Source organism: Chrysochloris asiatica, unplaced genomic scaffold (genome assembly GCF_000296735.1).
Source record: "Chrysochloris asiatica unplaced genomic scaffold, ChrAsi1.0 scaffold00042, whole genome shotgun sequence".
Lineage (NCBI taxonomy): Eukaryota > Metazoa > Chordata > Mammalia > Afrosoricida > Chrysochloridae > Chrysochloris > Chrysochloris asiatica.
The window spans coordinates 13,559,131-13,586,878 of NW_006408560.1; the positions used below are offsets into that span (position 1 = coordinate 13,559,131).

Sequence of the window (27,748 nt, forward strand, 5' to 3'; positions counted from 1 at the left end):
TGAGTTATACAATGTGCTAAACTTTCTCACCTCCCCTTAATCTTCATCCCAGGAGAGCTTATCACTCCATCCCACCACTCCTGAGAAGGAATTCTATCACTGTTTCCTAAGGCCTCAGCTTTCAGGCATAAAGAGAATGGGGTGAGAATTCTGCTCTGGCCTCACACCACCAACACAGAAACACACACCAGAAAATCTTTAGAGAAGGTCAGTCTATAGGAGTCTACAGTATCCAGAAGTAGAAGTGATCAACAGGTATGGGCATTTGGAAGGAAAAAAAAAAAGTGAACTCCACATTTGTATAGGGAAAAAAGAGACTGCCTACTGGAAGTCCTAGTGATTGGGTATGAGAGAAGCAGTGCATGGCCCAGAAGGGAGGAGGCCAGAGGAGCAGGAGAGGAAAGTAGCAGGAAATGGCGAAGGCCTCAGGAATGTTTCCAGTAGGGAAAGCTAGGCAAGCAGGGCCAGGAAGAATGCCCCGACAGAACTCCTGGGTTACAAGTCACAGAAGTGGTGCGGACTGAGAATTCCTTAAATTAACATTTTTAAAAGTCAAGCCTTAAAAAAGTCCACTGCTCCCTACTCCTACTCCAAGCCACCATTCTGTCTGGTGATAGAAAACTTTGGCTCCTGTCACATCTACATGCCACACACTAACGAATTCATGCCCCTACCCGACTCCTGAGGTATAGGTACGATTTACAGCTGTTTCTTGGGTGGAGTTGGTAGTGGGAAGTTGGCTGGGAATGGAAGAGTAGGGTTGGGAATCAGTGAACAAGTGTCCAACACTCTAGTGCCAAACCCCAAGTCCAGCCCACTTCAAACCAGTCCATTCAAGAATGGGGAGGTAAGGGAAAGTTAAGGGGTGCCTCTCTTCTCTCAGTCCTCATGGCCAGGGATGGAATTTTGACTTCCCCTCCATTAGAACATGAGAACTCAGGGAAACTGAGCCCAATGTCCTTAAGAAAGGACGGCGAAACTTAAGGAGGTGGGGCTTCTGGGAATGAAGACAAAGACTCCGAGCTGACGACCTGGATCCCACAGGGAGAGTGCCCCAGGGGAGGCGTGGTCCCTAGGACGCAGGAATCGAAGACTTCTGGGAGAGGCTTTGAGGTAATCAGACAGGAATTAAAGAAAGGCAGGGCTTCCAGAGGGGCGGAGCTCCCATTGAGGCGTGGCTTCAACAAATTCGAACAGTTCTTTGAGGTTTAAGACTTAGCCTTTTGGGAGCTAGCCTTTTTGATTAGAAGTAAGCAAAGAGGCGGAGCTTCGGCGATTTGGAAGGATTTCTCATAGTAGGGTTTTCAGGGATTGGGTGTCTAGGAAAGCTGGGAGACTGGGTGGGAGCAGGGACAATAAACAGAAAATAAATCGGGGATGGTAGCCCTCCAGGAGCTAGGAGATGTTAAGGTGGGAGCTGAGAGGTGGGACTTCCGGGGAGGGGGTCTTAGGGGGCGGGACTTATCAATTTAGACCGGAAGTGGGGTCCCGGGAGAGGGGTTCCGGGGTGGAGGTATGGGTCAACTAGGGAGAAAAAACGACAAGACTCACCAGGGCTGCATGGAGTCTCCACACCGCTCCGCGGGTCTCTTTGGTTCCAGATTACGCCACTGCCGGTTTAGGTCGCCCGCTCCAACTTTCTCCCCGGACCCAGTCTCCCTGGAGAAACTTTATTGCACTCACTTCCGGCCTCACTAACCCCTGACCCTCTACCTCACCGTCGCCTCCTTCACCCATCCTATTTCCCAAAACCAACCAATAGCAGCGCGGGAGCGCGCAGAGAAGTTGTGATAGCCAATTGGAGCCCTATTTTTAACCCAAACTCGTTCTTGAGAAACGTGAGACCTACCCTCCAATAAGGACACTAGATCAAGTAAACCTTAGCCAATAGGAGACTTGAAGGTGGAGCTGTCCCGCCTCGAACTAAAGGAACCAATAGGAAATGCGGGCGGTGTGTTTGAAAGCGAGGCCAAAGTGGGTGGGAGCGCGTGCTGCTGGGAGTTGTTTGGAGGTTGGCGGCGAGAGCCTGAAGTCTCTCAGAGCGATCATGTCGCACAAACAAATTTACTATTCGGACAAATACGACGACGAGGAATTCGAGTACCGGTTAGTGCCGGCGCGGGGGCCATAACGAGGTTGCGATCCTTGACCAGCGAGGGCACGAGGACTTAGTAATGAGGAGTTAGGCGAACGAATCGGCGCATGCGCGAGAGATTAACGGGATGGTTTTGAGATTAGGTGAGGCGTAAAGGGCATGCGCGAAGGGTGGACGCGCTCGTGAAAGAGACCATAAATTGATTGAGAATTTGGACTAGTCTGTTAAGCGTTTGTAGGTGTGGTTAGAGTTCTGACCGCCTTCGCCCTTGCAAGTTTCTGAATCCTTATCAGAACTTGCTTTCTTGCGACTACAGCTATAGCGGTAATATCATAGGACCCTAAAGCTGGTAGAAAATGGCAAAGGCGAACGGAGTTGCAATTTCCTTATGTCCTCAATGCGAGGGGAGTGCTGACGGCACGGCTGTCACTTATGGGGAGCTACTAGGAACAGTAGTGGAATCAAACTGGCCAGGAATACTCAAAAAAAGACTTTAGACCAAGATAGATCTAATGGTGGCGGTGGTTGTGTGCCGTGGAGTCGGTTCCGACTCATAGCGACCCAGCAGCATAGGATTTCTGGGGCTATAAATCTTTACGGGAGCAGAAAGCCTTCTCTTTCTCCAAGCAGCGACTGGTAGGTTTGAACTGCTGACCTTGCGGTTGCATTCCAAGGTAGCGTAACCCACCTTTAGCTAGAGCCACTAGATGGCTTCAAATAATTTGGAGGGCATCTATCCATGATTATGGAGTGCATCTATTCATGATTATGTAGTGCTTATAGGTTTCAGGTGTTCTGCCAAGGGGCAAGAAAAAGACATAGTCTCTGTCTGTAGAAGATAGTTAACTAACAAGCTCCAGAAAGATAATAAATACAAATCATAGCGTTGTTACACAGTGTGGTGGGAGCACATAAGACCTGCCAAGAAAGAAGATCTGGGAAGGCTTCCTAGAGGAAACAGCTGCCTGAGATGAGACTCAAAGGAAGAAGTAGGAAGGAGAAAACACCTCTAACTGAAATTATTTGTAAGATACTGGCTAACAACAACAAAAAAGTGATCCATGAACTGGATGCAAAGTTAGCATTGGATCATTCTAAATCCATACTTCTAGATTAGAAAATGAGGGAAGAAAAAGGATTCGCCAGCTGTTGGCAGTCTACTGTTGTTAAGTGTCATTGGGTCTATTCATAGTGGCTCTGCACAGCGTTTCAGAGAAGCCGCTGGTGGGTTTGAACCGCTGGCCTTGTGGTTCCCAGTATTTAAGATAGCTTTCTAGTTTGCATCTTGTCTCTGTAATTGGAGAACACAGCATGGAAACTTTTTCTTGTGTCTCTACATGCAACTTAGTGAAAGGTACTGGGTACTCGAAGAACTTTGTTAATAGATAAAAAGACATCTTTATGCTAGGTCCTTCCTGGACTCAATTAACTTTCTTTTCCTCAGCTGTTTTCCTCTACACTGGCATTAAAACTCATTTGCAGGTTTAGAGAGAAGTCACTAGTTTCGTCTCATGGAAGATGTAATAATTAGCTGGCAATGGTTTGGTTTAAGAGGGGGTTTTTGCTGTTTTTTAATTATGCATTGAAGCCAGACTTAGTGCTGGGAGCTTTTTAGAATGTAAGACATTTTCAGACCTTTCAACTAGAATGATCTCTCTGGAGAAATCTCTGTTACTAGCCCAGAGGGAGCCTTTAGTACATTTTGACTGAGCATAAAGTCTATCAAGAGTAACCTGATTCAAAATCAGTATTTTCTTTTGCCATGAAGAGAGACTTTTATCCTTTGTTAGGAAAGCACAGAGTTTCCCAAAAGAAGTCTGATAGCACATACCTTCAGATTTGGGAAAATTAGATCTGGGATAGATTTGAAAGAATGAAGACACTTGTTTCATCCTTATATTGGCCCACAAAGCAATCCATATAGATTATAAACTCCATGACAATATATCAGCGATACATAGAACTTCAGTACTCATTCATTTGAATTATTCATTACTTAGTACTTGTTAGAGTATTTTGGTGAGGGCTTTCATACTTGGTCTATATGGTTTACCTCACGATAAGATTGTATAAACTTCCTGACATTAGAAACTGGTTTCTCCCCACCCGTCTACACCCACCCACCCACCCCCTTGTTTGCTGTTTTAGCTAACAGACTCTAACCGTACTTGGGCTTCAATCCAGTTCATTCAGGCTCAACCCTCTGCTGAGAATTTGCCTTTCCTCCCCAGATATACTGAATCAGAACCTACATTTTAACAAGAATTCCCAGAGATCTGTAAGAATCACCTAGAGATTTTGTTAACATGTGGACTCTGATTCAGTATATCTGAACTGTGGAAAGTCAGGTTCTCAGCAGGGAGTGGAATGAACTGGAGTTAACTGGCTTTAAGCCCAGGCACTGACACAAATTCCCTGCTTCCCCTTGTTTCTGTTACAGGCATGTCATGTTGCCCAAGGATATAGCCAAGCTGGTCCCTAAAACCCATTTGATGTCGGAATCTGAATGGCGGAATCTTGGTGTTCAGCAGAGTCAGGGATGGGTCCATTACATGATCCATGAGCCAGGTCAGTGGTGAGAAAGCACACATGTAGGACTACACTGATGTAATGAAGGGTAGGATTTGCATAGCCCAAATAGGTGAGGAGGGATGGTTTACTGTCTCTTTTCCCACCAGCCATCCAGAAAGACTGGACTGACCAAAAATAAGTAACAGTAACATGTCTTCAGAGAACAGAGCCAGCCTGTCAATGAAAATCTTCCTTTAATCTCTAATTCAGCCAGAGGGTACTGTTTGTAAATTTTTAAGGCCCAATATATCCTGGTAGAGTTTCTAGCCCCTGCTTCATTCTCCATCAGAAAGCCAGTTCTTGGATATATTCCAAATAAACCCAGGGAAATATATTTCTTGGTAAGACACCAGATACACAGCTGCCAGGCAAAACTAATAAAGGACACCCGAAGGCTGTACAAACATAGCAAAAGAACTGATATTAACAGTTCTGTATTTGGCAGACAGGCAAGACTTCTGGGTCTGTTTCTAAGGCCATATGCTTAAATTGTAATTTCGTTATAAAGATCTGAGCGGGTGATAGCTGGGAGCTTGGATGAACTATAGCCAGTGCATAAAATGGTGTGAGCTTGTCTCAGATTTCACTCGTTCTTTCAGAACCTCACATCTTGCTGTTCCGGAGGCCACTACCCAAGAAGCCAAAGAAATGAAGATAGGGAGCCACTTTGCAGCCTCAAGCTGTTCACAGCTGTCCTTACTTGCTAACATCTTCCTGATAATATTGCCTTCTTATTTCTCACTTTGATATTTAAAGGATGTTCAGTACACTGTTTGAATGTGCTGGTGGCTGCTTTGCTTCTTGAGTAGAGCCACCACTGCCCAGCCTGATGAGGGCTCTGTGGGCCACAGTCTTAGCTGCGTGTGACCCCAGAAGCCATGGTGAACTCTGTATCCAGCAGAACACACCTGGCAGATGGTGGGATTGAGAATAAGACCACGGGGCTCTGTTAGAGGGATTGTGTAAACGTGCTATTTTGTTTTTTCCTGCCGGATACTGTATGTATGGTGATTGTGGATTTGTGTTTCAATGTACTGGAAGCTTTCCATTTTATTCAAGAAATCTGTTCCATGTTAAAACCCTTGATTAAAGAGGAAGTTTTTATAATCCAGCTCTCATTGTAAGTTTTCTTTACACCCTCTTCTTCCGCCCTCCCCGCCCCCATCCCCACCACCACATTCAGGATGAGCATCTCAGTCAGTAACATGGCTCTAATTATCTGCTGTTCAGTTAGATAATGAGGCTCAGCACTTTGCTGATAATGAGGTTTATTTCAACATTCAGGTAACTGGTTTTTAATCAACTTTAAGCATACTTGCTGTCAAACATCTACTGAAATATATTTCGCTCTTAACCACTGGCCTGGGGTAGAGGTTATGGAGGGAAAATCTCATTTCACTAAAACATATGAACTGTTTCCCACATTCAGGGATGCTGTCTTTAACCTAGTCCCAATGTTTGAAAGGCGCAGAAGATCCTTCATACTGTAGTGGGTTAAATGTTGGGCTGCTAAGTGCAAGGACGGTGGTTCAAACCCACCAGCCATGGTGCAAGAGAAAGATGAGAGCAGTTTTAGGATTGTTATCAGTCAGAATCTACTAGTTGGCAGTGAGATAAGAACAGAGATCGGGCTGTCAGCTAAAGACTACCAGTACACTCCATTTCCTGTTTTTGCCTCAGGACACAGGCACACCTATGTACCCCCTGCACTTTGGGGTCTCCTCAGGGGGTATTTGGCTGGGCATTGAAACCCTCTGAGGAGCATGAGAAAATGCTGAAGTGAGCTAGGGTGTAGCCTGGAGTTAGGCATTTTGAATATTCTGTAAGTAGTTGAAGTCCCTGGGTGGCACAAATGGTTAACCCAAAGATATCTGGCAAGAACTCACTGAGAATAGTACCCAGCTCATAGCCATGAAAACCCTATGGAGTTATTCTAGTTGGCACACATGGAGTCTCAAAATCGTAAAACCCCATGTGTGCCAAGCAACTCTATGTGTTTAGGTAGTTAAGCACTAAGCTTTGAGAAAAGTTGTAGCTGTTAAGGAGAACATTTCACCAAATACTCTAAAGATAATGGCAACACTAAACAAAATTATTCTTTACTCAATTACTATCTTACTTCCACTTACTTCTAGAGTACTAGTTCAGGTGTGGTCCATGGGCCATAACATCACCTGGAAACTTGTTAGTAATGCAAATTCTTGGGATCCACCATAGATCTGTTTAATCAGAAATTGAGGGTTGGGTCCAGCAATCTCTTAGCAAGCACTTCAAGTGGTTCTGATGCCTGTTCAAGCTTGAAAACCAAGTCATAGAAGATTGGACCAGAGCTGATATTCTTTTAATTGAACGCCCACACATCACCACTACCACCCCATCCCCCATTACTTGAGAAACAATAATAGAAGCCTAGAAACCTGGCCTTACCATTCACTTTAGTGTTCTGTGGTTGTTGGTTGGCATCCCTTCACCTTTCTGAGCCTGTTCTCCATCTGTAAAATGGGTATGATCCTACTTAAGTACATTCTTCACTTTTTAAAACTTTTTGTAAGTCGGGTGAAGTTTCACAGAGCAAGTCAGTTTTCCATTCAGCAATTCATACACATTTTGTTTCATGTCACTGATTACAGTCCGTAAGATGTAACAGTACTTATCCCACTTCCTCTGTTTCCAATTTCCATTCCTTATTTCCTAACCCTTCTAGATTCTGCCCTTGGGTAAATGCTGCCCTTTTGATCTCCAATGGTTGATTTTTCTAAGGAGTATTTTTCTCCCTAGTGTTATTATTCCCATTATATTGTTGTTAGGTGCCATTGAGTCAGTGCCAGCTCATAGCGACCTTAGGCACAGCAGAACAAAACACTGTCCGATCCTGGGCCAACCTCACTATTGTTGCCACACTTGAGTCCATCAATGGTGCCACTTGGCCAATCCAGACCTGTCTTAATGTTTGGTTGAAAATTGAGCCACTGGGGTGAGTTCAGTTCCAGAGCTAAGAGTGGCCACAGCCTTTATCATACTAGTAAGCCTGGTCTGCATTCTGCTTTTGAGTTAGGGTCCACATTCTTCTCCCACTCTATCCAGAACCTTCTAATGTGATCCTATATAGAGCAGGTGGTAGTGGTAGTAGGGCACCATCTAGTTTTGGTCACAGGGAGGTTTATGAGCACACGATCCATTAATCCACTGGACTACAGATGAGGAGAGACCAATAACACCAGCTTATACGGCTGCTCACAAACTTTCTTAAGAACCCAGTTGCTACTCACCAAAGTAGGACCTAGAACATTGTTCTTGAGTACTGTGTTAGTCCACTTGACCATGGTGTCCCGTGACCATGGTCCTGAGCCCCCTGGTCTGTTGACTCATTCTCACCAGGTGTTTGATTAAGAAGTTTTCATAACTGCCCCCTTATGCTCCACCACATTCATGGATATATTTGCAGCATGTCTTAGAGGATTTTTAGGAAAGTAAAATGAAGCCAGGTGTGGTTGGGCAGCCCTACAAACACTGGATTTTTAGACCCTTGCTGCTCAAAAAGGAATATCTGGGTGGCAAAAAGCACCTCACAACTATTAGCCAAAAAGTTGACAGTTGGAACCCACCTAGAAGGCCCTTGGAAGAAAGGCCTGACAATTTGCTTCTGAAGGATCACTGCCTTGAAAATCCTACTGAGCAGTTCTCAGCATACACTGGGGTTGCTATGAATCAGAATTGACTTGAAAGCAACTAACAGCTACTCAAAATGTCCACCAACAGCATCCACAGAACTCCAGAGCTTGTTAAATGCATATCCAGGACCCACACAAACCTACTGAATCAGAATCTTTGTGTTGAAAAGATCCTCAGTATGAATATTAATGTTTAAGAAGCATGTTTAGACCAGTGGCAGATGAAAGTGGGAGTTATGAGAATCTAGAGACGACACAAAAGGCACTCCCTATTTGCTATCTTCACTTGTACCTATAAACACCAATGATGGGGAGAGGTGATGTTTAAACTATGCACAGCTAGAGCAAGGTGAGGCCAGAAAAGGTTTGGCCTTTTTCTTGTTAAAGAGGTTTAAGTGGTTTTATCAGTAATAGTAAAGACTAATGATAGTTCTGACTCATAGCAACTCTGTATAGGATTTCCAGGAACTGCTGGTGGGTTTGAACCACTGCCCTTTTTAGCTGTCCAGTACCTTCCTACAGTGCCACACAAGGACACATAGCCTAGTAATAGTCAGATTTAATGAAAACAGCACATACATACAAGAAATGTGAACACACAACAGAAGAGATAAGTCTGCCCTTCAAGTACATCACTAGAAGGACAGATCTCCCCCAATCCTCATCCAAAAGAAGAGAGTTCGTATGAAACATTTTCTAGTGAAAAGCTAAGAATTAGCATTAATTTATATGGGACTTAATTTTTTAGCATTCCCAGGTTCCATACAATAAGTACTGGATTGCGAACCACAATGTTCAAACCCGTCAATCGCTCTGAGATCATGAGAAAGAGATGAGGCTTTCTGCTCCTGTTAAGATTTAAAACCTAGGCAATCCTACACAGCGCCGCTAAGAGTCAGAACCGAACCGGCTCTACGGCACTTAACAAGGCGGACCCAAAAAATTAATCTACGAAATCAAACCAAACAACACATCTATACAGGGTCGCTATGGGTCAGAATTCAATGACACACAACAACAAAATAAAAGCAGGAGTGCTATGTTATATAGCCTGTATGTACAGTGTAGTTCTTGGGCGGAGCTTAGCGACACCATTCTTGTTGCTCAGAGTGCATACTGCCTCGTTAATAACTAACTCTGAACACTAGTTTTGCTTTTCACCATTTTTTCTGTAAAAGCAAGTCCTGTTCGGATTTGTTTTGGTTGTGAAAACAGGTACTAATGATGTTTCGTGCCATCGAGTAAGTTCCAAATCATAGTGACCCTATGCACAACAGAACTTAACACTATCAGGATCCTGCGCCATCCTCACAATCGTTTGTTTGAGCCCATTGTTGCTGCCAGTGTCAAATCCACTCGCTGGGATTCTAATGTTTTGTTGTTAAATACTGTCGAGTCGGTTCCTACCCTTAGCGGCCCTGTATAGGGTTTCCGAGGAGCAACTGGGGAGTTTGAACCGCCTTTGCAGTCCAGCGCATAACCCACAGTGCCACACCAGGACTCCGGGGTTTTAATGTAGGTCTTTCATAATATCAAAGTGTCGGAAAGTGAACTTCCGAAATGCAGAAGATACCTGTAGTCAAAGTCCTTGGAGCACTTCCAACAAACAGTGCCAGTCACTCCCCATGCCCCGCCCCCAGCCTTAAAAGAGGCTCCGCCCCCATATTTCCGGGTGAGAGGTGGCCACGTGGTTGTCCTAATAACGATCCACCACTGTTCCCACCCACTGACTAACACCCATGAGCGATAATCCACTTCACCAATTGGAACCTTGAGAGCAGTCTGAGTAACAGTCACAAAGACCAATTAATACAAAGCAAATATGAGTAAGGCAGGACTCTGAGTACGGAAGCTGACCTGGGACATAAGGAAAGGAAAGTGGGAACGACCGGGTTAAGGGGCAAAAGAGGTAGGTGAGAGCTGGGCAGAGTTCTGTAGTCTAGAGCTTGATAGAAAGAGAAGGAATCCCAGGCTGGAAAGGGTGTGCAGCTTGAAGAAGAAGGTAACTGGGTTCGATTGGGGTGAAGGGACGGAATGTATTTAAATGTCTACCCAGGATAGGGTAGACATTTAAAGGGGCAGGTGCCCCCTGGAAAAGAAACATTTAAAGGTGCAGATGCCTAAGAGCAGACACTAGAGGAGACCGTCTCGGCATACAGAAGACATTTAAAGGGTAGGTGCTTGGGAAAGCTGAACTTTTTAAAGAGACTAGAGGCAGGTTTAGTGGACATGTTTAAAAGTACATAGGCTGGGGTTTAGGAACACGTTTATTAAAGAGACAGGGATAAAAGAATCACTTGTCAAGGACCCGCTCTCCCCTGTTGTCCTTTCTGGCTCCTCCAGGTTTGCTCAGCCCAAGACCCCTGTTCCCAGGCTATGGCCCCCAGTGTCTTGTAGATCTGGAGGGATACCCGTGCTTACGACCCCTATTTCGGGGTCTGGGTGGCTACTGGAGGGCTTTGCACAGGGGCGGAGAAGGCAGGATCATGGCATCTCGGGCCTCTGAATCTACCCCCGGGCGCAGCGTGACGGCGGGCATCATCATTGTTGGAGATGAGATCCTCAAGGTGTGTCTGGAACAGAGGTGGGGAAGGGTCTGCATTTTTATGTCATTGAGCCTGCTTATCATCATTTGGTGAACCAGGGTGGGAGCTCCTTTGTTGCAGTTGGGTTCTGAAGGAAATGTGACCTTTATTTCTTTATTTCTTTCATTATTCTGTCAAAAACATGTACCAAGTCCTTACAGTTTGCCAAGCTACATGGTTGGGAAGTTATCCCTAACTCCACAAATGACAGGGAGACCGGAGTCTACATAAAGTTGCTGTTATGTGCCGTTGAGTCGATTCCGACCCATAGCAACCCTGTATAGTGTTTCCAAGGAGCAGCTGGTGAACTTGAACTGTTGACCTTGCAGTTCAAGCCGACATTGGAGTCCAGCACATTAACCCACAGTGCCACACCAGGACTCCCTAGAGAAGGCACTGCTGCATAAATTGTTTATTTAGTAGTTATAGCCAGCCCATTTAGAAAATGGTGTAAGCCACCAGCAGTGTGGATAAGTGGATAGAAGGAAGGTACTAGAAGGGAAGAATCAGGGAAATCTTACTAAATAAAGGGCATGACATTAGAGTTAGGCTTTGAAAGATGGTGGGTTCTTACCCACATCAACATTTTATTGTTTTCATTTTATGTGAAATGCACACAGTGAATTAGGTTCCCATTTAACAATTTATACAGATTGTTCGGTGACATTGAATTCCCTTCCCTTCCTGGCTTTCTCATCGTTGCTCTTGGTTTGATCATTTGGTTTCATAGAGTTAATTGTTTAAGGGAGCACCTTACTCACAGTGAGGTACTGTTTTATTTTATAAGCCAATCTATTGTTTGACTGAAAATTGACCACTGAAAGTAGTTTCACTTTTCAGTTAAAAGGGTCTCTTAGGGCAGTAGTCTTGAGGGGTTCTTCCAATCTCTGTCAGTCCCATAAATCTTTTTTTTTTATGAATTTGAGTTTTGTTCTGTTTTTCTCCCATTTTTATCAGGACCTTCTGGTGTGTCCCTAGTCAGTAGTGCATCTGCTCTCACATTCGTCTGGGCCAGCTTCTTGCTTATGTCTTTGGTTTCTTTTCTTCTCTTTCACTCCAAGTGAGTAGAAATCAACAGTGATTATCACAGATGGTCACTTGCAAGCTTTTAAAACCCAGACACTAGTCACCAAACTAAGGTGTAGAAGAACATTAACTTTATTAACATATTATGCCACTTGACTAAGTTAAGGGATAATAGGGTCTTGACAAGGGTAAATCAAAATGAAAGACTTAGGACTTCCTGAGAACAAAGGAATAAAGATCTAAAAGCAATGTCTTTATTTTTTTTGTTTTAACTTTTTATTGTGAATTGAGTGAAGGTTTACAGACTTCACTCATCATCATCGGTTTTACATTCAATAAATCATATACTTTGTTTCATCTCAATGATTGCAATCCCCTTCATGCAACAACAGTTATCCTGCCTCCTCCCGGTTCTTAATTTCCATTCCACCCAACTTCCCACCCCTTCTCAACTTTGTCCTTAGGTAAATGTTGCCCTTTTGATTTTGAGTGATTAACCATTCCCTGGTGAACGTATTTTACTAGTGTTGTTTCTTACTAGGGTTGTACCTTACGTATTGGGCCAGGAAGATGAGTTTCTTTCCAGATTTGAAAGGTGGTCAAGGGCCATCTTCTCAGGTTTCTCCAGTCTCTTTCTGACCAGTAAGCCCAATCTGTTTTCTTATAATTTTCAGTTTTGTCCCACATTTTCTCCCACTCTATCTGGGGCCATCTAATGTGATGCCTTTTAGAGTAGTTAGTAGTGGTAGCTGGCACCATCTAGTTCTTCTGGTCTCAGAGTTGTGAAGACTGATGTTCACATGTTACATTAGTCCACTGGAGGAATTGATTCCAAGCATCTTCAGCTCATCACTCTTCTTTCTTCCTCACATGGAGAGACCAATAGTTGCACCTTAGATGGCCAATCATGAGCTTTTAAGATCCCAGGTGCTACTCACCAAAGTAGGATGTAAAACATTGTCTTTGTGGACTATGTTATGCTAATTGATCATGGTGTCCCCTGAGACGGTGGTCCTGAGCTTCCAGGCCTATTGCCCTAAGAACTTTGATAATATCTAAGAAATTTTCATTATTTTGACCCCTGTATGCTCCACCACATTCATATTTGTATTTGCAGCAAAGGCAAATACCCATGTACAAATATCTTCTTTCAGAAAGCAAATGTCTTTAGTGAACAAAAGTCAAGTAGTCCAATTTTACTGAACATCAGATTCATAATAGTAATAACCCAAACCAGACCTATTGTCATTGAGCCAATTCCAACTCATAGCCACCATAAAGTATAGAGTAAAGCTGCCCATAGGGTTTCCAAGACAAACAGGCTGCCAGGGTTTTTTCCTGTGGAACAGTTGGGTGGGTTTAAACTATGGTTTTTCAGTGAGCATGCAAGCACTTAACCATTGTGCCACTACGGTTTCTTTAATAGTTATATTGGCTTCTTTTATTGAGTAAGAGTCCCTGGTGGCACAGTAGGTAAAGTGCTCACTGCTAACCAAAAGGTCCCCCCATCAGTCACTCTGACTGTCTGTTCCATAAAGATTTACAGTCTTAGAAACCCTATAGGGACAATTCTACTCTGTCCTATAGAGTCATTATGAGTCAGAATTGATTTGACTACAGTGGGTTTGGTTTGGGGTTTGGGTATTTATTGAGGCGCTACAGAGTAAGGCACTGGACTGAAAGGTCATTTGAATCACAAGGTCGGCAGTTCAAACTCACCAGCTACTCCTTAGAAACCCTATACAGAGTCGCTATGAATCGGAACCAACTTGACAGCACGTAACAACAACAGGGCCTAGAAATGTGCTTATTGCATCACACATCATATGTGATTTTACTAATCCTTACAGCCTCACAACTGTGAACTAAATCTTAATAGACTGCAAAAATGAGGTCCAGAGAGGTTGAAAAACTTACCCATGGTTACACAGGCAGAAAGGGGTGAGATGGAATTTCAGTCTGATTCTCCTTTACTCCAGAATACAAAAACATAACCACTAAGCCCTGTGTAGAGAAGTAGAAGGAGATGGGACTGGAAACGAAGATTGTGTACATACCACAGAGAAGCAGCCTTAAAGACTCTGCAAAGAAATTTGAACTTTATTCTGTAAACAGTTGGAAACAACAAATGGCTTCTCAGTCAAAGAGTGATGCAATCACAGTGGCACATTAGGAAGGTGACTCAGCTGAGAATCTGGCCAAGAGACTGTCATCATTGTCCAGGTAAAAGGACTTACTTGGTGGCAGTGGGGACAAAGAGAAGAGAGAATTTCAGAAGTAGAATTAGCAGGATGAACACTGTGCCTAATTCTGTGAATAGGGACATGCCTGGGGATGCTATAGATAGTACCTAGAGGTACCATTAACTGAAGTGACAACAGCCAGGGATATGGTAAACCTGTCCAACAGGCACTTAGTGCCAAGGGCATGAAATGGAGAGGAAGAACAGAGAGCAGGATTGGTAAGGAAGAGGGCTAGCTGTCCTTGTTGTTGTTAGTTGCTGGCAATTCCAACTCATGGCAGCCCTATGTGTGCAGAGTAGAACTACTTCCATAGGCTTTTCAAGGCTGTAACCTTTTGGAAGCAGGTTGCCAGGCTTGTAGGTGGGTTCAAACAGCCAGTCTTTCAGCTAGTAGTCTGGTAGCACTTAGTGGTTTGTGCCACTCAGAGACTACAGAATTTAACATTTATCCCGGAAGCCTAGATGAGGTCAGGGACAGAGTGCAGAGAACGGAGGCCCCAATGTGGTTCACTAACTCCATTCAAGTTGATTTGTATACCTTATACTTAGGCTTCTTGGCAGCGTGCAGTGTCTCCCAAAGAGCAGAGCATCCCCTTTACCAGACAGCAGTCATCCGCTCCCTCTCTGCGCTCATCCCCACGGCACTGACTTTCTCATCCTCTACCTCTCCCCCTCCCCAGGGACACACTCAGGATACCAACACTTACTTTCTGTGTCGGACGCTGCGCTCCCTGGGGGTCCAAGTGTGCCGAGTCTCTGTTGTACCTGATGAGGTAGCCACCATCGCAGCTGAGGTCACCTCTTTCTCCAGCCAGTTCACTCATGTCCTCACAGCTGGGGGTATCGGCCCCACCCACGATGATGTGACCTTTGAGGCAGTGGCACAGGCCTTTGGGGATGAGCTCAAGCCACACCCGGAGCTAGAAGCCATCATCAGATCCCTCGGAGGGGAAGGCCGAGAGAAGATGTCTCTGGTGCCCTCCTCTGCCCGCCTGCACTATGGCACAGATCCTCGCACTGGCCGCACCTTCAAATTCCCACTGGTCTCTGTCCAAAATGTCTACCTCTTCCCTGGCATTCCAGAGCTGCTGAGGCGAGCGCTGGAGGGGTTGAAGGGGCTGTTCCAGAATGACGCTGTTCAGTTCCACTTGCGGGAGTTGTATGTGGCTGCCCATGAGGCCTCTATTGCCCCAATCCTAGCAGAGGCCCAGGCCCACTTTGGGCGCAGGCTTGGCCTAGGTTCCTACCCTGACTGGACCAACAACTACTATCAGGTGAAACTGACCCTGGACTCGGAGGAAGAACAGTACCTGGAGGAAGGTCTGGCCTACCTGACTGCCCGTCTGCCCCAGGGATCACTGGTCCCCTACGTTCCCAACACTGTGGAGCAGGCCAGTGAGGCTGTGTACAAACTCACTGAATCAGGTAGGGGCATCCTCCAGTGTCAGCTGGCTCTCAGGAATGCTAGGGCTACTGGAGGCATCCCATATATCTGGGGAGGGCAGAAGTGAGCTACAGCTGATTCATTCATTCTTTGTATAAATATGGACTACATGTGCTGGGTGTTCCACAAGTGTTTGTCCTGCCCTTTGGTGCCAGTAGTTTAATCGTGAGTGATGACGAGAACGCCACAGCAGGGAGCTCAGCCTTGGTAGTTCAGTCATAGAAGGCTCCTCTGCACAAGTGACATTTAAGCTGAGGGGTAAGGAGGGTTTGGTTTGGGTAAGAGCAGCAGTTTCAGCGAGGGCCTGCAAAGAGGCCACATGGGGTTTGGGGCATACAAGGGAACCGGAACCCCAGCGACAAAGCACTGAGGGCAAAAGTGAGGTGAAGGGTGGCTAAAGGCAGGCAGGTGCAGGACTCTGCAGGCCCAGTGGGCAGCATGAAGGAGCCTGGACTTTATCCTAGGAACACTGAGAAAGTCGTTGAAGGTTTTAAACAAGAGCTCTCTTCCTTTTGACACCCTCTCCCCTGTCTACGTGGCAGTGTCTCCTCTGGGACAAAAGGTGGCAAGCGCCCTGCAGACCATTGAGACAGCCCTGGCTCAGTATAGCCTCACCCAGCTCTGTGTGGGCTTTAATGGGGGCAAGGACTGCACCGCCCTTCTACAGCTCTTCCACGCAGCTGTGCAGAGGTGAGCCTGCACTAGGAGGCAAGACCCCAGGGGGACCTCATCAGCCTCTGCCTTCTGCTCCCCATCCCTAGAAGCAGGGAGAAGAGAGTGTCTGGGAGGGCGGTAGTCTTGTGACCTCTCAGTTCCATCCCCCTATCATATTTATTAAGCATCTGACACATGTCTGGCCCTGGGTGTGGCAGTGGAAGCCACTGTCCCTGCCCATAGGGAGATCATAGTCTTGTTGGGGAGATGTGCTCCAGAGTTCAGAGGTCAGAGCAGGCTCCCTAGGGAAAGTGGGTTCTGATGGGTGGGAAGGACAAGGACATGGGAACAAGGGAGCATGTCCATCCCGGGGCCCAAAGAACAGCATGGGCTTTCTGAGAACCAGCTTTCTGCCCATAGAGGCAAGCCTGTGGGTTTTTCCCTACCTCCGCAGGAAATATCCTGATACCCAAGAGCCTCTCCAGATTCTGTATATCCGGAGCATCTCCCCTTTCCCAGAGCTGGAGCAGTTTCTCCAGGACACCATCAAGAGGTATGAGAGGACTGGGGATTTGGGTTTCAAGAGGCTCAACATGGCCCACTCCTGACCCCTACTTCTTTTCCTTCCTAAGATATGATCTGCAGGTGCTGGAGGCTCAGGGTGACATGAAGCAAGCCCTGGGTGAGCTGCAGACACAGCATCCCCAGCTGAAGGCCGTCCTGATGGGAACCCGCCGCACTGACCCCTACTCCTGCAGCCTCTGCCCTTTTAGCCCCACCGACCCAGGCTGGCCTTCATTCATGCGCATCAACCCACTACTGGTAATGAGGGAGAGGCAATTACAGCCTAGGGGACACTATGGGACAGTTCTACTCTGTGACATAGCGTCACGATGGGTCAAAATCCAATCGATGGCACCTAACAACAACAGTTAAATGACAGGCATTGGGCTCTCTACTAAGGACAGAACAATGACTTAAACCCGTGTTTTCCAATGTGATGGTGGTAGTGGTGATGGTGCTAAGTACCATGGAGTCAGTTCTGACTCACAGCGCAGCGACCTTGTGTAGGGTTTCCAAGGAGTAGCTGGTGAATTTGAACTACCAACTTTGCAGGTGGCCACACTCTGGTAGCGTAGTGGTTATGAATCGGATTGTGAACTTCAAGGTCAGCAGTTCGAAACGACCAGCTGTTCCATGGGAGAAAGATAAGGTGTTCTGCTCCCATAAAGATTTACAGCCTCGGAATCCCTGTACAGGGTCGCTATGAGTCAGAATCGACTCCACAGCACATAACCACCCCCAGTATTTATTTATAGTTAAGTAGCTAGGAATACTTAAGTTTTCATTTTAAAACTAAATGCAAATGTCTGAAGTCCAATGAATATACTTTAAAGGGGTGAGTCTTATGGTATATGAACTTTATCTCAATTTTTAAATTAAATACAATTAAAAATTCAGTCCTTTAGTTGCACTAGGAGCATTTCAAGTACTCATGTGTCTAGTGTCTGCCACAGTAGACAGCACAGCTATAGCACATTTCCATTATTGTATAAAGTTCTATTAGGTATCACTGCTTAGACACTGGAGCTTCACTCCAGTGTAGTGGGAGACTTGGAAATGGAGACAAAAGAAAATCACAGCTTTCCCTTTCTTACTGTGTAGCCTACATAGCAAGAGTTACCAGAGAATCCAACAGAGCCCTGGGTGGGGTGTAGGTGTGTGGAAGAGAGCTGTCAAGTATTTATTTGTGATGATTCTGTGATTTTCTGATTTCCCAGGACTGGACCTACAGAGACATCTGGGACTTTCTGCGTCAGCTCTTTATCTCATACTGTATCCTGTATGACCGAGGGTAAGGGTGTCAGTGGAAGAAAAGGAATGTGGGTGGATGGGAGGGTGCTAGGATGGGAAAGCCACCCTACCACACAAACTCCCCGCTCCAGTTACACGTCGCTGGGGAGCCAGGAGAACACAGTGCGGAACCCGGCCCTGAAGTGCCTCAGCCCAGGGGGATACCCCACCTACCGTCCAGCTTATCAACTAGAGAATGAGGAGGAGGAACGGAACTCCCGCATGTGACCACCCACCCCTACTACCTCTGGACTGAGGGAAGAGGACTGTCCTGGGGTGTGACCTGCCAATAAACCATGTCTCTCACTGTGCTCATACCTCCAGCTGTGTCTTCCTGCTCCAGGGGATGGGCATAGCAGAAGTGGACCAGACCCTGCTCACTCTGAGGAGCCTAGGGTGAGGCCAGACAGGCTGGAAGGGAATTCTCATTGATGGTTCTGGTGCCAGCCTCAGTAGGATAAGAGCAGAGAGTAATGCCAAACTCTGGGGAAAGGGCAGTCAGGCCGGGTACCTGAGTTATCAAGGCCTGGGCTGAGAAAAGGGAAGCTGAGCTGACCTGGTAGCAGAGGATGAAAGTGTCCAGGCCCTCCCTGCTACTAACCCCACCCCACTGTTGATAGGGATTGACTCAGCCTATTCCAGGCCCAGAACCTTCCACTGCCAAACCCGGAGCTCTTTGTCTCTGTAATCATGAGGGCTGAGTGACAGGGGTGGGAACAATGTTGATAAAAGGCGCTGGCAGCAGCTTCCACCCTTCCTCAAAGCTGCTGCCTACGTGCAGCCCTGGACAGAAGACCCTACCTTTCTCTCTCAGAGAGGTCCTGTGAGATACTGAGCTCCGAGTGCCCAACGTGAAGATGGACACAGGGTGGGAGGGCTTGCAGCAAACCCTGAAGGAAGCCACCTACATCCTCCTCTGCTGCTGGTGTATCAAAGAGTTGCTGGATTAATGGAGGCAGAGAACTGCCTCTCCCAGCTGGCGATGCTCAGGTGGGCAGAGTAGGGCAGACGGACAGAAGGCATAGCTGCAGTTTCTCTAACAGAGCCTGTATCTTAGCTTCCCATTTTCTTCTTCAGCACCCATCCCAGCCCCCATCAAGACTCTAGGGGCCAACTTTGCTTGACCAAAGATGGGCCACAAACATTTGAGTGAAGTGTAGATACTGCTTTGGACTGGGCCATCTGTCAGACCTGCCTCATCTCTGGGCCTCCTCTGTTCTTTGGGCAGGAGCTTGGCCTGCTGGTGAGGACCCCACTAAGACTGCAGCAGCATGGAGCTCCTCCCAGCATGGCACAGCCAGCTCACCAGCCCAGATGGTTGATCTTACCATACCCCTTCATTCCATGTTTAGGACTGCTTCTCCTAAGCCTCAGATCTCTGAGTGTCACTGAACTATAAAATAATAAATAGACTTTGAGGTCAAAAGTTTCAAATGTCTGAATGAGAGATCAGAAAAACTACATTGGAAGGAGCTCAGAACCAGGGTACAAAGCAGGAAGAACTGAGACTGAAAGCCAGGTCTGATCCTGGGTTGGGAGAGCAGAAACGCCAGGTTCTTCCTAGTTTGGGGGTGTGTGTGTGTGTGTCAGAAGGGGAGGGGGGAATCCAGCTTGGTTGAGGTCTTCTATGAGGCTCTGAGTCTTAGCATGGGAACCTGTAGACCCCAGCCCCTTTCTCAAAAAATGGACCCTTGCCCTGCTTTAGGCAACAGCCTGTCTTAGAATCTGGGGAGAGCACTGAACTCTTGTTTATCAAGTTGGTTCTGACTCAGCATGTTTCCAAGAGCAACTGGTGGGTTTGAACTGCTGATTGTTTAGTTACCAGTCCAGTGCTTATCCTACAGTGCCACACCAAGGACTGAACTGCTGCTAGTTCCTTGCTTATGGGAGAAGTAAAGCCCTGCTTTTCCAGCTTACATACAAAGATTCAAGAAAAAGGTACCTGTGTGGCCACACTGGTCCCTCAGGGTTATCACAGTGTGGTTCCATGAGATCACAAACAGCCTGAGCCAGCAGCGTTGACAACTTACATCCCCTTGGCAGCAACTGGCACATGCTTTCCCTGAATTGTTCCCAGTGGTGGGTACACATCAGCCTTCTCCATCATCTTACTAAGTGCTTACTGATGTGTCCACCCACAGCTTCAGAGCCAGCCATAGGGCTTACTCGAAGTCTCCCTAAGATCCTCATCCAGCATTCCCTGGCTCCCCTTGGTGCCCAGTTATTGCCCCCTTCCTTTCTCACCTAGAACACTGGCCAGGAGATGATGTATGGAGCCCTCCCTCTTCCTCTCAGGGACCAGATTTTCCAGAGCCTTCTGAGTCAACGCCTCTGGTTTTTTTTTTTGTTTGTTTGCTTTCTTTTTTTCTTGTAAATACCTAAAGAATTCTGATAGTGAAAAGTAAGTCTCATTATCACACTTACCCACCCCTCAACTCCCCAGGTCTCCCTGGAGGTAACCATGGTTACCAGTGTCTTAGAGACAGTCTGTGCATAGATGGCATTTTCATTCAGTCACAAAACAAATATTATTGAACATCTACTATATGACAAGCTGGGTGCTTTAGACATGGTGGTATGCCATGGAGTTGGTTTCGACTCATAGTAACTGGGCATACGGTTTTCGAGGCTGTAAATCTTTATGGGAGTAGAAAGCCTCATCTTTGTCCCGCAAACGGCTGGTAGTTTCAAACTGCTGACCTTGAGGTTAGCAGCCCAACTCGTAACCACTACACTACCAGAGCTCCTTGCTTTAGACATAGCAGTGAAAAAAATAGTTCCTTGCATTCATAGAGCTTACATATCTGATGACAGAAGATAAATTATAAGCACAAAAAAATAAGTACGTAGATGTTAGAAGGTAATAGGTGTTACGGAAAAAAGAAGTAAAGCTGGGGTTGGGGTGCAGGCGGTCATAGAGAACTGGGGCTCTTACCTCAGTGAAAAGAGGAACCACTGCAGGACTTTTTTTGTGATTTACAAGGCTCACACTGGCTGCTATGTTGAGAACAGGCTGTAGGGGAGCAAGGGTACACAATCCAGATCAGAGATGCTAGTGGCTCAGACCAGCAGCAGTAGTATTGTGAAGTGACTTTGGATATACTTACTCATAGATGGGAGTGTGGGGTTCGTCTGTGGCATGTAGGATAAGACTAGACTGCTAATAGAAAGGTTGGTGGTTCAAACTACTTGCAAGCCCTAAACTACTTGCAAACAGGGCTGCTACAAGTCAGAACCAACTGGACGGCATTTAACCACAGTTGGCTGTACCCTCCACCTGCCATTATGTACCTTGTTCTTCCCCCTTAAAGCTATTGTGCACGGTTCTACAACGGTACATTTAGAGTCTCCTCACTCTTTTTTATGGCAGCATAGTACTCCACTGGAGATTAGTTCTTTCCCCCGCAGTCAGTGCCCTCTCTTTAGGCATCCACAAAGTCCACGTCAGTGCCCTGGACTATCCTTTCAATGCCCCCAACCCCACCCCAGAGCACAGAATTGAGACAGGTAAGGTCTTGAAGCCAACCAGAGAGGAAGTTAGTGGTGGAAGTGGACATAGACTACATCAGCCATATGAACTGGGGGCTCCTCTCTCAGAACCTCCAGCCCTTCCCTAACTCGAGCCTGCCTTTCCTTTCGTAGACTCCACTACTACCAAACTGGGAAATTGCCTGGAGATGGATCATGTAGTCTGAGGTCTGGGCAGAGTAAGAAAGGGTATGGGGAGGGGATGTCTGGCAAAGATCACTGGGGAAGTGGTGGGTGGAGAGCACAGGACTGTGGCCTGTGGTGGGACTGGTGGTGGGGAACTAGAGAGGGGAAAGAGGACTAGAGACTGCTGTGGCCCAAGAAGAGCATCAGTTGGAAAGAAAGGCTTGAAAGTAGGAAGATCTAGGAGAGGAACAAGGAGAATAAAATAAGCTCACATATCATCATGAGAGCCCTTTTCACAATACAAAGCACTTTGAGCCTCACAAAAGTCTGCTTCAAAAGAAAGCAGAACAAGGGAAATGATCCCATGTTGATGTGAAGGAACCACCCTGAGAAGTGAAGTGATTCATCCAAGGGCATATATACAACACATTGCAGTGATGATAGTGACGGTGCTATCAAATCGGTTCTCACTATAGCAACACTGTACAGGTTTTCCAAGGCTATAAATCTTTACAGGAGTAGAAAGTCTTATCTTTCTCTTGTAGAATTGCTGTTAGATCTGAACTACTGATCTTGTGCTTCGCAGCCCAACTTGTGACCCACTACACTACCAGGGCTCCTTACACAGTGTATTAGTTGCTATTGTTAGGTGCCATAGAGTCAATACCAACTCATAACAACCCTATGCACAACAGAATGAAACACTGCCCAGTCTTCACCAACCTCACAATTGTTGAGCCCATTGCTGCCACCACAGTGCCAATCCATCTCGTTGGGGGTCTTCCTCTCTATCTCTGACTCTCCACTTTACCAAACACAAAATCCTTCAACAGGGACTGGTCCCTCCTGAAAATATGTCTGAAGTATGAGAGACAAAGTCTGGCCATCCTGGCTTCCAGGGAGAATTCTGGGTGTACTTTCAACACCATAGCTCAGATGCATCAATTCTTCTACAGTCTTCCTTATTCACTATCCAACTTTCACATGTATGTAAGGCAATTGAAAATACCATGGTTTGGGTCAGGTGCACCTTAGTCTTCAAACTGACATCTTTGCTCTTCAACACTTTAAAGAGGTCTTGTGCAGCAGATTTGCCTAGTGTTGATGGTTGATCCAAGCAAAGTTAAGTCTTTGACAACTTCAATCTTTTCTCCACTTATCTTGATGTTGTTTATTGGTCCATTGGTGGTAACTGTTGTTTTCTTTACATTGAGGTGCAACCCATACCAAAAGCTATTGTCTTTGATATTCATCAGTATTTTAAGTTCTTTTGCTTTCATCAAGCAAGGTTGTATCATCTGTACATCACAGGTTGTTAATGAGTCTTACTCCTATCTTGATGCCATGTTTTTCTCCATACAATCCAGTTTCTTGGATTATTTGCTCAGCATACAGGTTGAATAAGTATGGTGAAAGAATACAACCCTGGTGCACACCTTTCCTAATTTTAAACCATTCGGTGCTCCCTTGTTCTGTTCAAACAACTACCCCCTTGGTCTGTGTACAGGTTCCTCATGAGCACAATTAAGTGTTCTGGAATATTCATTCTCTACAATACTGTCCATAGCTTGTCATGATCCACACAATCAAAGGCCTTTGCATAGTCAATAAAACACAGATAACCATCTTTGTAGTATTCTCTTTCAGCTAAGATCCATCTGACATCAGCAATAATATCCCTCATTCCACGTCCTCTTCTGAATCCAGCTTGAACCTCTGGAAGTTCTCTGTCAATGTATGGTTGCAGTTGTTTTTGAATTATCTTGAGCAAAATTCTGCTTGCATGGGATATTAATATTAATATCAGTGTAGTAGGGCAGTCATTTAATAACTATTTTCTAGTGCTGCTATAACAGAAATACCACAAGTGAATGGCTCTAACAAATAGAAATGTATTTTCTCAGAGTTTAAGAGACTAGAAGTCCAAATTCAGAGCTCTGGCTTCATAGGGAGGTTTTCTCCCAGGCAGGCTCTAGAGAAAGTTCTCCCTCAGCTTGTTTCCTGGTTCCTTAGCATCTCCCTAAATCTTACCCCATGTCCCTTCTGCTCATTTGCTGATTTAATCTCTTCTATGGAGTCCTGGTGTGGCGCTGTGGGCTAAGGCGTCAGACTGCAAAATCGTTTCAACTGCAAAGTCAGTGGTTCAAGCTCACCTGTTGCACCTTGGAAACCCTATACAGGGTCACTAAGGGTCGGAATCGACTCAATGGCCCTTAACAACAACATATCTCAAAAGAAATAGACTCAAAAGATATCCTACACTAATTCAGCCTCATTAACATAACAAATACAACCCATTTCCAAATGGGATTATAGCCACAGGCTGAGAGGTTTGGATTTACTACACATATTTTTGAGGGACATAAGTCAATCAGGAAGGAGCTCTGGTAGCGTTGTTGTTGTTGTGTGCCGTGGAGTCGGTTCAGACCCATAGCGACCCTGTACAGGGTTTCCGAGGCTGGAAATCTTAACGGGAGCAGAAAGTCTCATCTTTGTCCCGCGAAACAGCTGGTAGTTTCGAACTGCTGACCTTGCGTTTCACAGGAGCTCTGGTAGCGTAGTGGCTGCGAATCGGGCTGCGAACAGCAAGGTCAGCAGTTCGAAACTACCAGCTGCTCCGCGGGAGAAAGATAAGACTTTCTGCTCCCGAACCGACTCCACAGCACATAACAACAACATTCAAGCAGGGAATCCTGGTGTGACGCTGTAGGATAAGCACAGGACTGCTAACCCGCAAGGTTCACACTTGAAAGTCATGAGCCGCTCCTCGGAAACCCTATAAAAGGTCTCTATGAGTCGGAATCCGTTAGATGTAAAACAATTCAATCTATAACACTGACCCCAGAGATACTGATCTCGAAAGCAGGATTTCTCCTATTAACCCGACTTCCTCTTTTGAGCTGATGCTATTCCATTTCCAAGCTATCCTATTTCCGATCTCAAATAATTAGGGGTTTTCAACTATGCCTTTTTCACTTAATAGTCCAGGTGAGGCAAGAAGAACAGTCCACAGCCACCATCCCTGGTCCACAGTCCCCCAATCCTCTAGAAGGGAAAGGAGGAGCGGTAGTTTCCCTTCCCAGATAGAACAAACTCATGTTTTGAGTGCCTGGAGCTCCTACGGGGAGGGGAGTGGAGAGCAAGTGGAAGAAGGGAAACGGGGTGCCAAGGGATGGGTAAAACTTCACCTACCCCTCGGCGCCACGGGGCCCTCTAGTGGCCACAAGGGGTAGGGACTGGGTAGGAATGAAGAGAGATGAAACAGTGGAGTTGAAAGTGAACCCAAGTTTCAATGGAGAGAGGAAAGCAGCCAGATATCCAAGGTTCCCAGCGGATTACGTCGTATTTAGGACCCTCCTTAGTGTGCAAGGGCAGGGAGAGCGGAGGGGTCACATCGAAGTGATGTGCACACAATAAACTGGATATTATAATAATCATTTCCAGAGGAACCTACGTTTTCCTAGCAGTGGCAAGCGGGAACAGGGGTGACAGATATTTCACTAAGGCTCCAGAGCACAAGAACCATTCACACATACCCCTCACCCTCAACTGGGGCAGAGGTTCTTATTTGTATTCCTACTGGCATCTCGTTTGTGTAAGTTATTTCCCCCTCAACAGGCAGAAATCCCCACTCGCTTTCTCAATTACTCCCAGCTGAGACTCCCTTCTCCAGAGTCTTCACCGGCCTCTGGACCCAGGCACGTCTGCTCATCAGTAACTCTCCGTCTTTCGCCTTCTTAACAGTTACGTACCCCGCATCAAAGAAGCAACTCGAGCTCCGAACAGGGTTCGAAGAGCAGGGAGACCTGCGCCGCCTAGTGGCGGGCTGGGGACGGGGGTGGGGCTGAGGGCACAGGGGTTCTGTTTCGCCCTCTCTGGGACGTGGAGTTTTGGAAAACGTTCCCCGGAGCTTCCTGAGGCTAAATTTACCTTCCTCCGCCCTGGGGGGCACAGAGATCCCGGCGGCGATTAGCGCTACAAGGCAGCGGGCTCCCGCCCAGAGGCCCGGAATAGGCCCCGAGTTATAAATAGTGCCGCCCGCAGGTGTTGGGGGAGTCGGCGGGAGGGGGGGTACCCCTGGCAGCCACGGTCCCTTTAGGTGGGTTGGGCGGTCGCGGTGGGGGCGCCGGGGGGCGGCGGACGGGGGGGCTGCGGTCTGAGCGCCCCCGGCGGTTTCCTGGGCGGCGGGTTTTTTCGAGGGAAGCGAAGGCAGCGGGCTTGGGGGGGAAGGGCGAGAAGCGGTGGGCGCCTGGCTCGGGCTGACGCTTGGCTTCCAGCTCAAGCCTCCCACATTTCGAAACAGGCCCCCAGACCCAGTCACGCAGGTCCCCGCCCAGGCAGAATCTCTTCTCTTTTCCCCACCTTCTCTCCCCTAGACTCTGCAGGCATCTAACTCCTGTGCAACTGCCCCATGGTGCATGTAACAGTTGGGCACCTGGCTGCCACTCCAAATCGCTGTCCCCAATCTTAAGTGTATAGTCATCCCTCGTTAAGTGCCGTCGAGTCGGTTCCGACTCATAGCGGCCCTGTATAGAGTTTCCAAGGAGCAGCTGATGAGCTTGAACCGCCGACCTTGTGGTTCAAATAAACCTTGCGGATCAGTGCTATATCCCACAGCGCCACACCAGGACTCCACAGTCATTCCTAGGAGGGGTTAACTCCAGCGGGGCTTGCTTTTCCCTCTTGGTGCAAACTCTTCACACAGTATTTATCCACCAAATGCTACTTTCCCCAAATATTAAGGTCTAGCTGGTGGTCCGGACGATTTAAATTTAAACATGCGGATCTGGTACGCTCCCCTACCCGCCAGAGGACCCTTCAGGACCCACACTTGCTCAGGACCTCCGGGTTCCAGTCTGGGCCTGGAGGTGGGGTGGAGGCAACAGGCCCCGGGGGCCCAGCCGGGGTTTCGTGGGAGGGGGGGCGGCCCCCAGTAAACGTTTCTGGGCCGCTGCTGTCTCCGTGGTTTGGCGCTTGGTATGAGCTGGGGGGGGGGGGAGTTAGGCGGGAGTTTCAAGCTGGGGTTCCCCCCTCCAACTTCTTAGCCGAAAGAGGAGTTGTGTGGACCAGAAAAAAGGGAACTATGGAAGAGGGTCTCAGAGAACTAACAGGAAGTTCAGGACTGTAGGGACTAGAGTGGGAAGTAACAATTCGGTTTCTGAAAGATCTGTGTTGTGTCTAGCAAGGCGCCAGAAGTGACCCCCACAGATGGGGGTCCAGTCCAGTGCACTTAGCACAATTTGCTTCTCAGTACCCAAGGATTGGTGCCAAGGCGCCCGCCCTTCTCCTGCCTTTAGGAAGCCCTGACTCTGCCCTCCCTGGGCCACTTTCCCGCCCACTTTTGCTCGGCCTCCTCCCAGTAGTAGCCCCCTCTCCATTTCACTACTGCATCTGCCACTTCCTCGCCCTTGGCACTGCCCTTCCCCAAGCCAACGCGACCCCGACGGCAGATTGTCAAAGGAAAAAAACCCCCGGACTGGACCCCACCCGCTCCCGGCAGTCGCGGACCCGACTCTGTCCCGCAGGGCGGAGAACAAAACCCGGAGCAGTGACCGGCCTCAGGACCCAAGGGGGCAGGGAAGATAGGAAAACCCGGAGCGGATTACCAGTTGTGGAGTGCCTCATGACTGTTGCCCCCCTCGTTTCTATAGCCCCCCTAATTCTCCAGTGAGATAATGTCTGGGGTGGGGGGCTGTTTGGTTTGGCCTAGGCCCTCAGGGGCGCCTCACACTTTCCGCCCCTGGCTGGGGCGCAGGGCAGCAGCCCCGAGGCTGAGTCACGGCCCGGCCCGGGAGGGAGAAGGAGGGAGGGGCTCGGGCTCCGCCCCTCCCCCTGCGCGGGGATCCCGGGTCAGCCCGGGTGAGGGCCAGGGCCCCCTGGCGCCGCCCATTGTGGTCCAACAGGTTGAGCTGGTGTCCCGCGGAGCCACCTGCTGGAAAGGGCGGCGGGGGG

General features: G+C 47.4%; 2 protein-coding genes and 1 pseudogene across 3 annotated transcripts; all 3 read left to right on the top strand.

Moving 5' to 3' along the window:
* The first annotated feature begins 1,953 nt into the window (after positions 1-1,953).
* On the top strand, positions 1,954-5,775 carry CKS1B (CDC28 protein kinase regulatory subunit 1B). Its single transcript, XM_006861516.1, has 3 exons — positions 1,954-2,106; positions 4,536-4,663; positions 5,266-5,775. The coding sequence occupies exons 1-3, from the start codon at positions 2,048-2,050 to the stop codon at positions 5,316-5,318; spliced, it is 240 nt and encodes a 79-aa protein (XP_006861578.1). The 5' UTR covers positions 1,954-2,047; the 3' UTR covers positions 5,319-5,775.
* A 2,212-nt stretch (positions 5,776-7,987) lies between these two features.
* Positions 7,988-10,734, top strand: LOC102812509 (annotated as a pseudogene).
* On the top strand, positions 10,166-18,453 carry FLAD1 (flavin adenine dinucleotide synthetase 1). 2 transcript variants are annotated; one of them, XM_006861518.1, is made up of 8 exons: positions 10,166-10,250; positions 10,681-10,904; positions 14,871-15,615; positions 16,177-16,324; positions 16,743-16,841; positions 16,921-17,110; positions 18,070-18,143; positions 18,235-18,453. In XM_006861518.1, the coding sequence occupies exons 2-8, from the start codon at positions 10,824-10,826 to the stop codon at positions 18,368-18,370; spliced, it is 1,473 nt and encodes a 490-aa protein (XP_006861580.1). In that variant the 5' UTR covers positions 10,166-10,250; positions 10,681-10,823; the 3' UTR covers positions 18,371-18,453. The 2 variants fall into 2 exon arrangements, with proteins under 2 accessions (XP_006861580.1, XP_006861579.1); XM_006861517.1 differs by lacking the exon at positions 10,166-10,250 and having other exon boundaries at positions 10,651-10,904.
* The last annotated feature ends 9,295 nt before the right edge of the window (positions 18,454-27,748 follow it).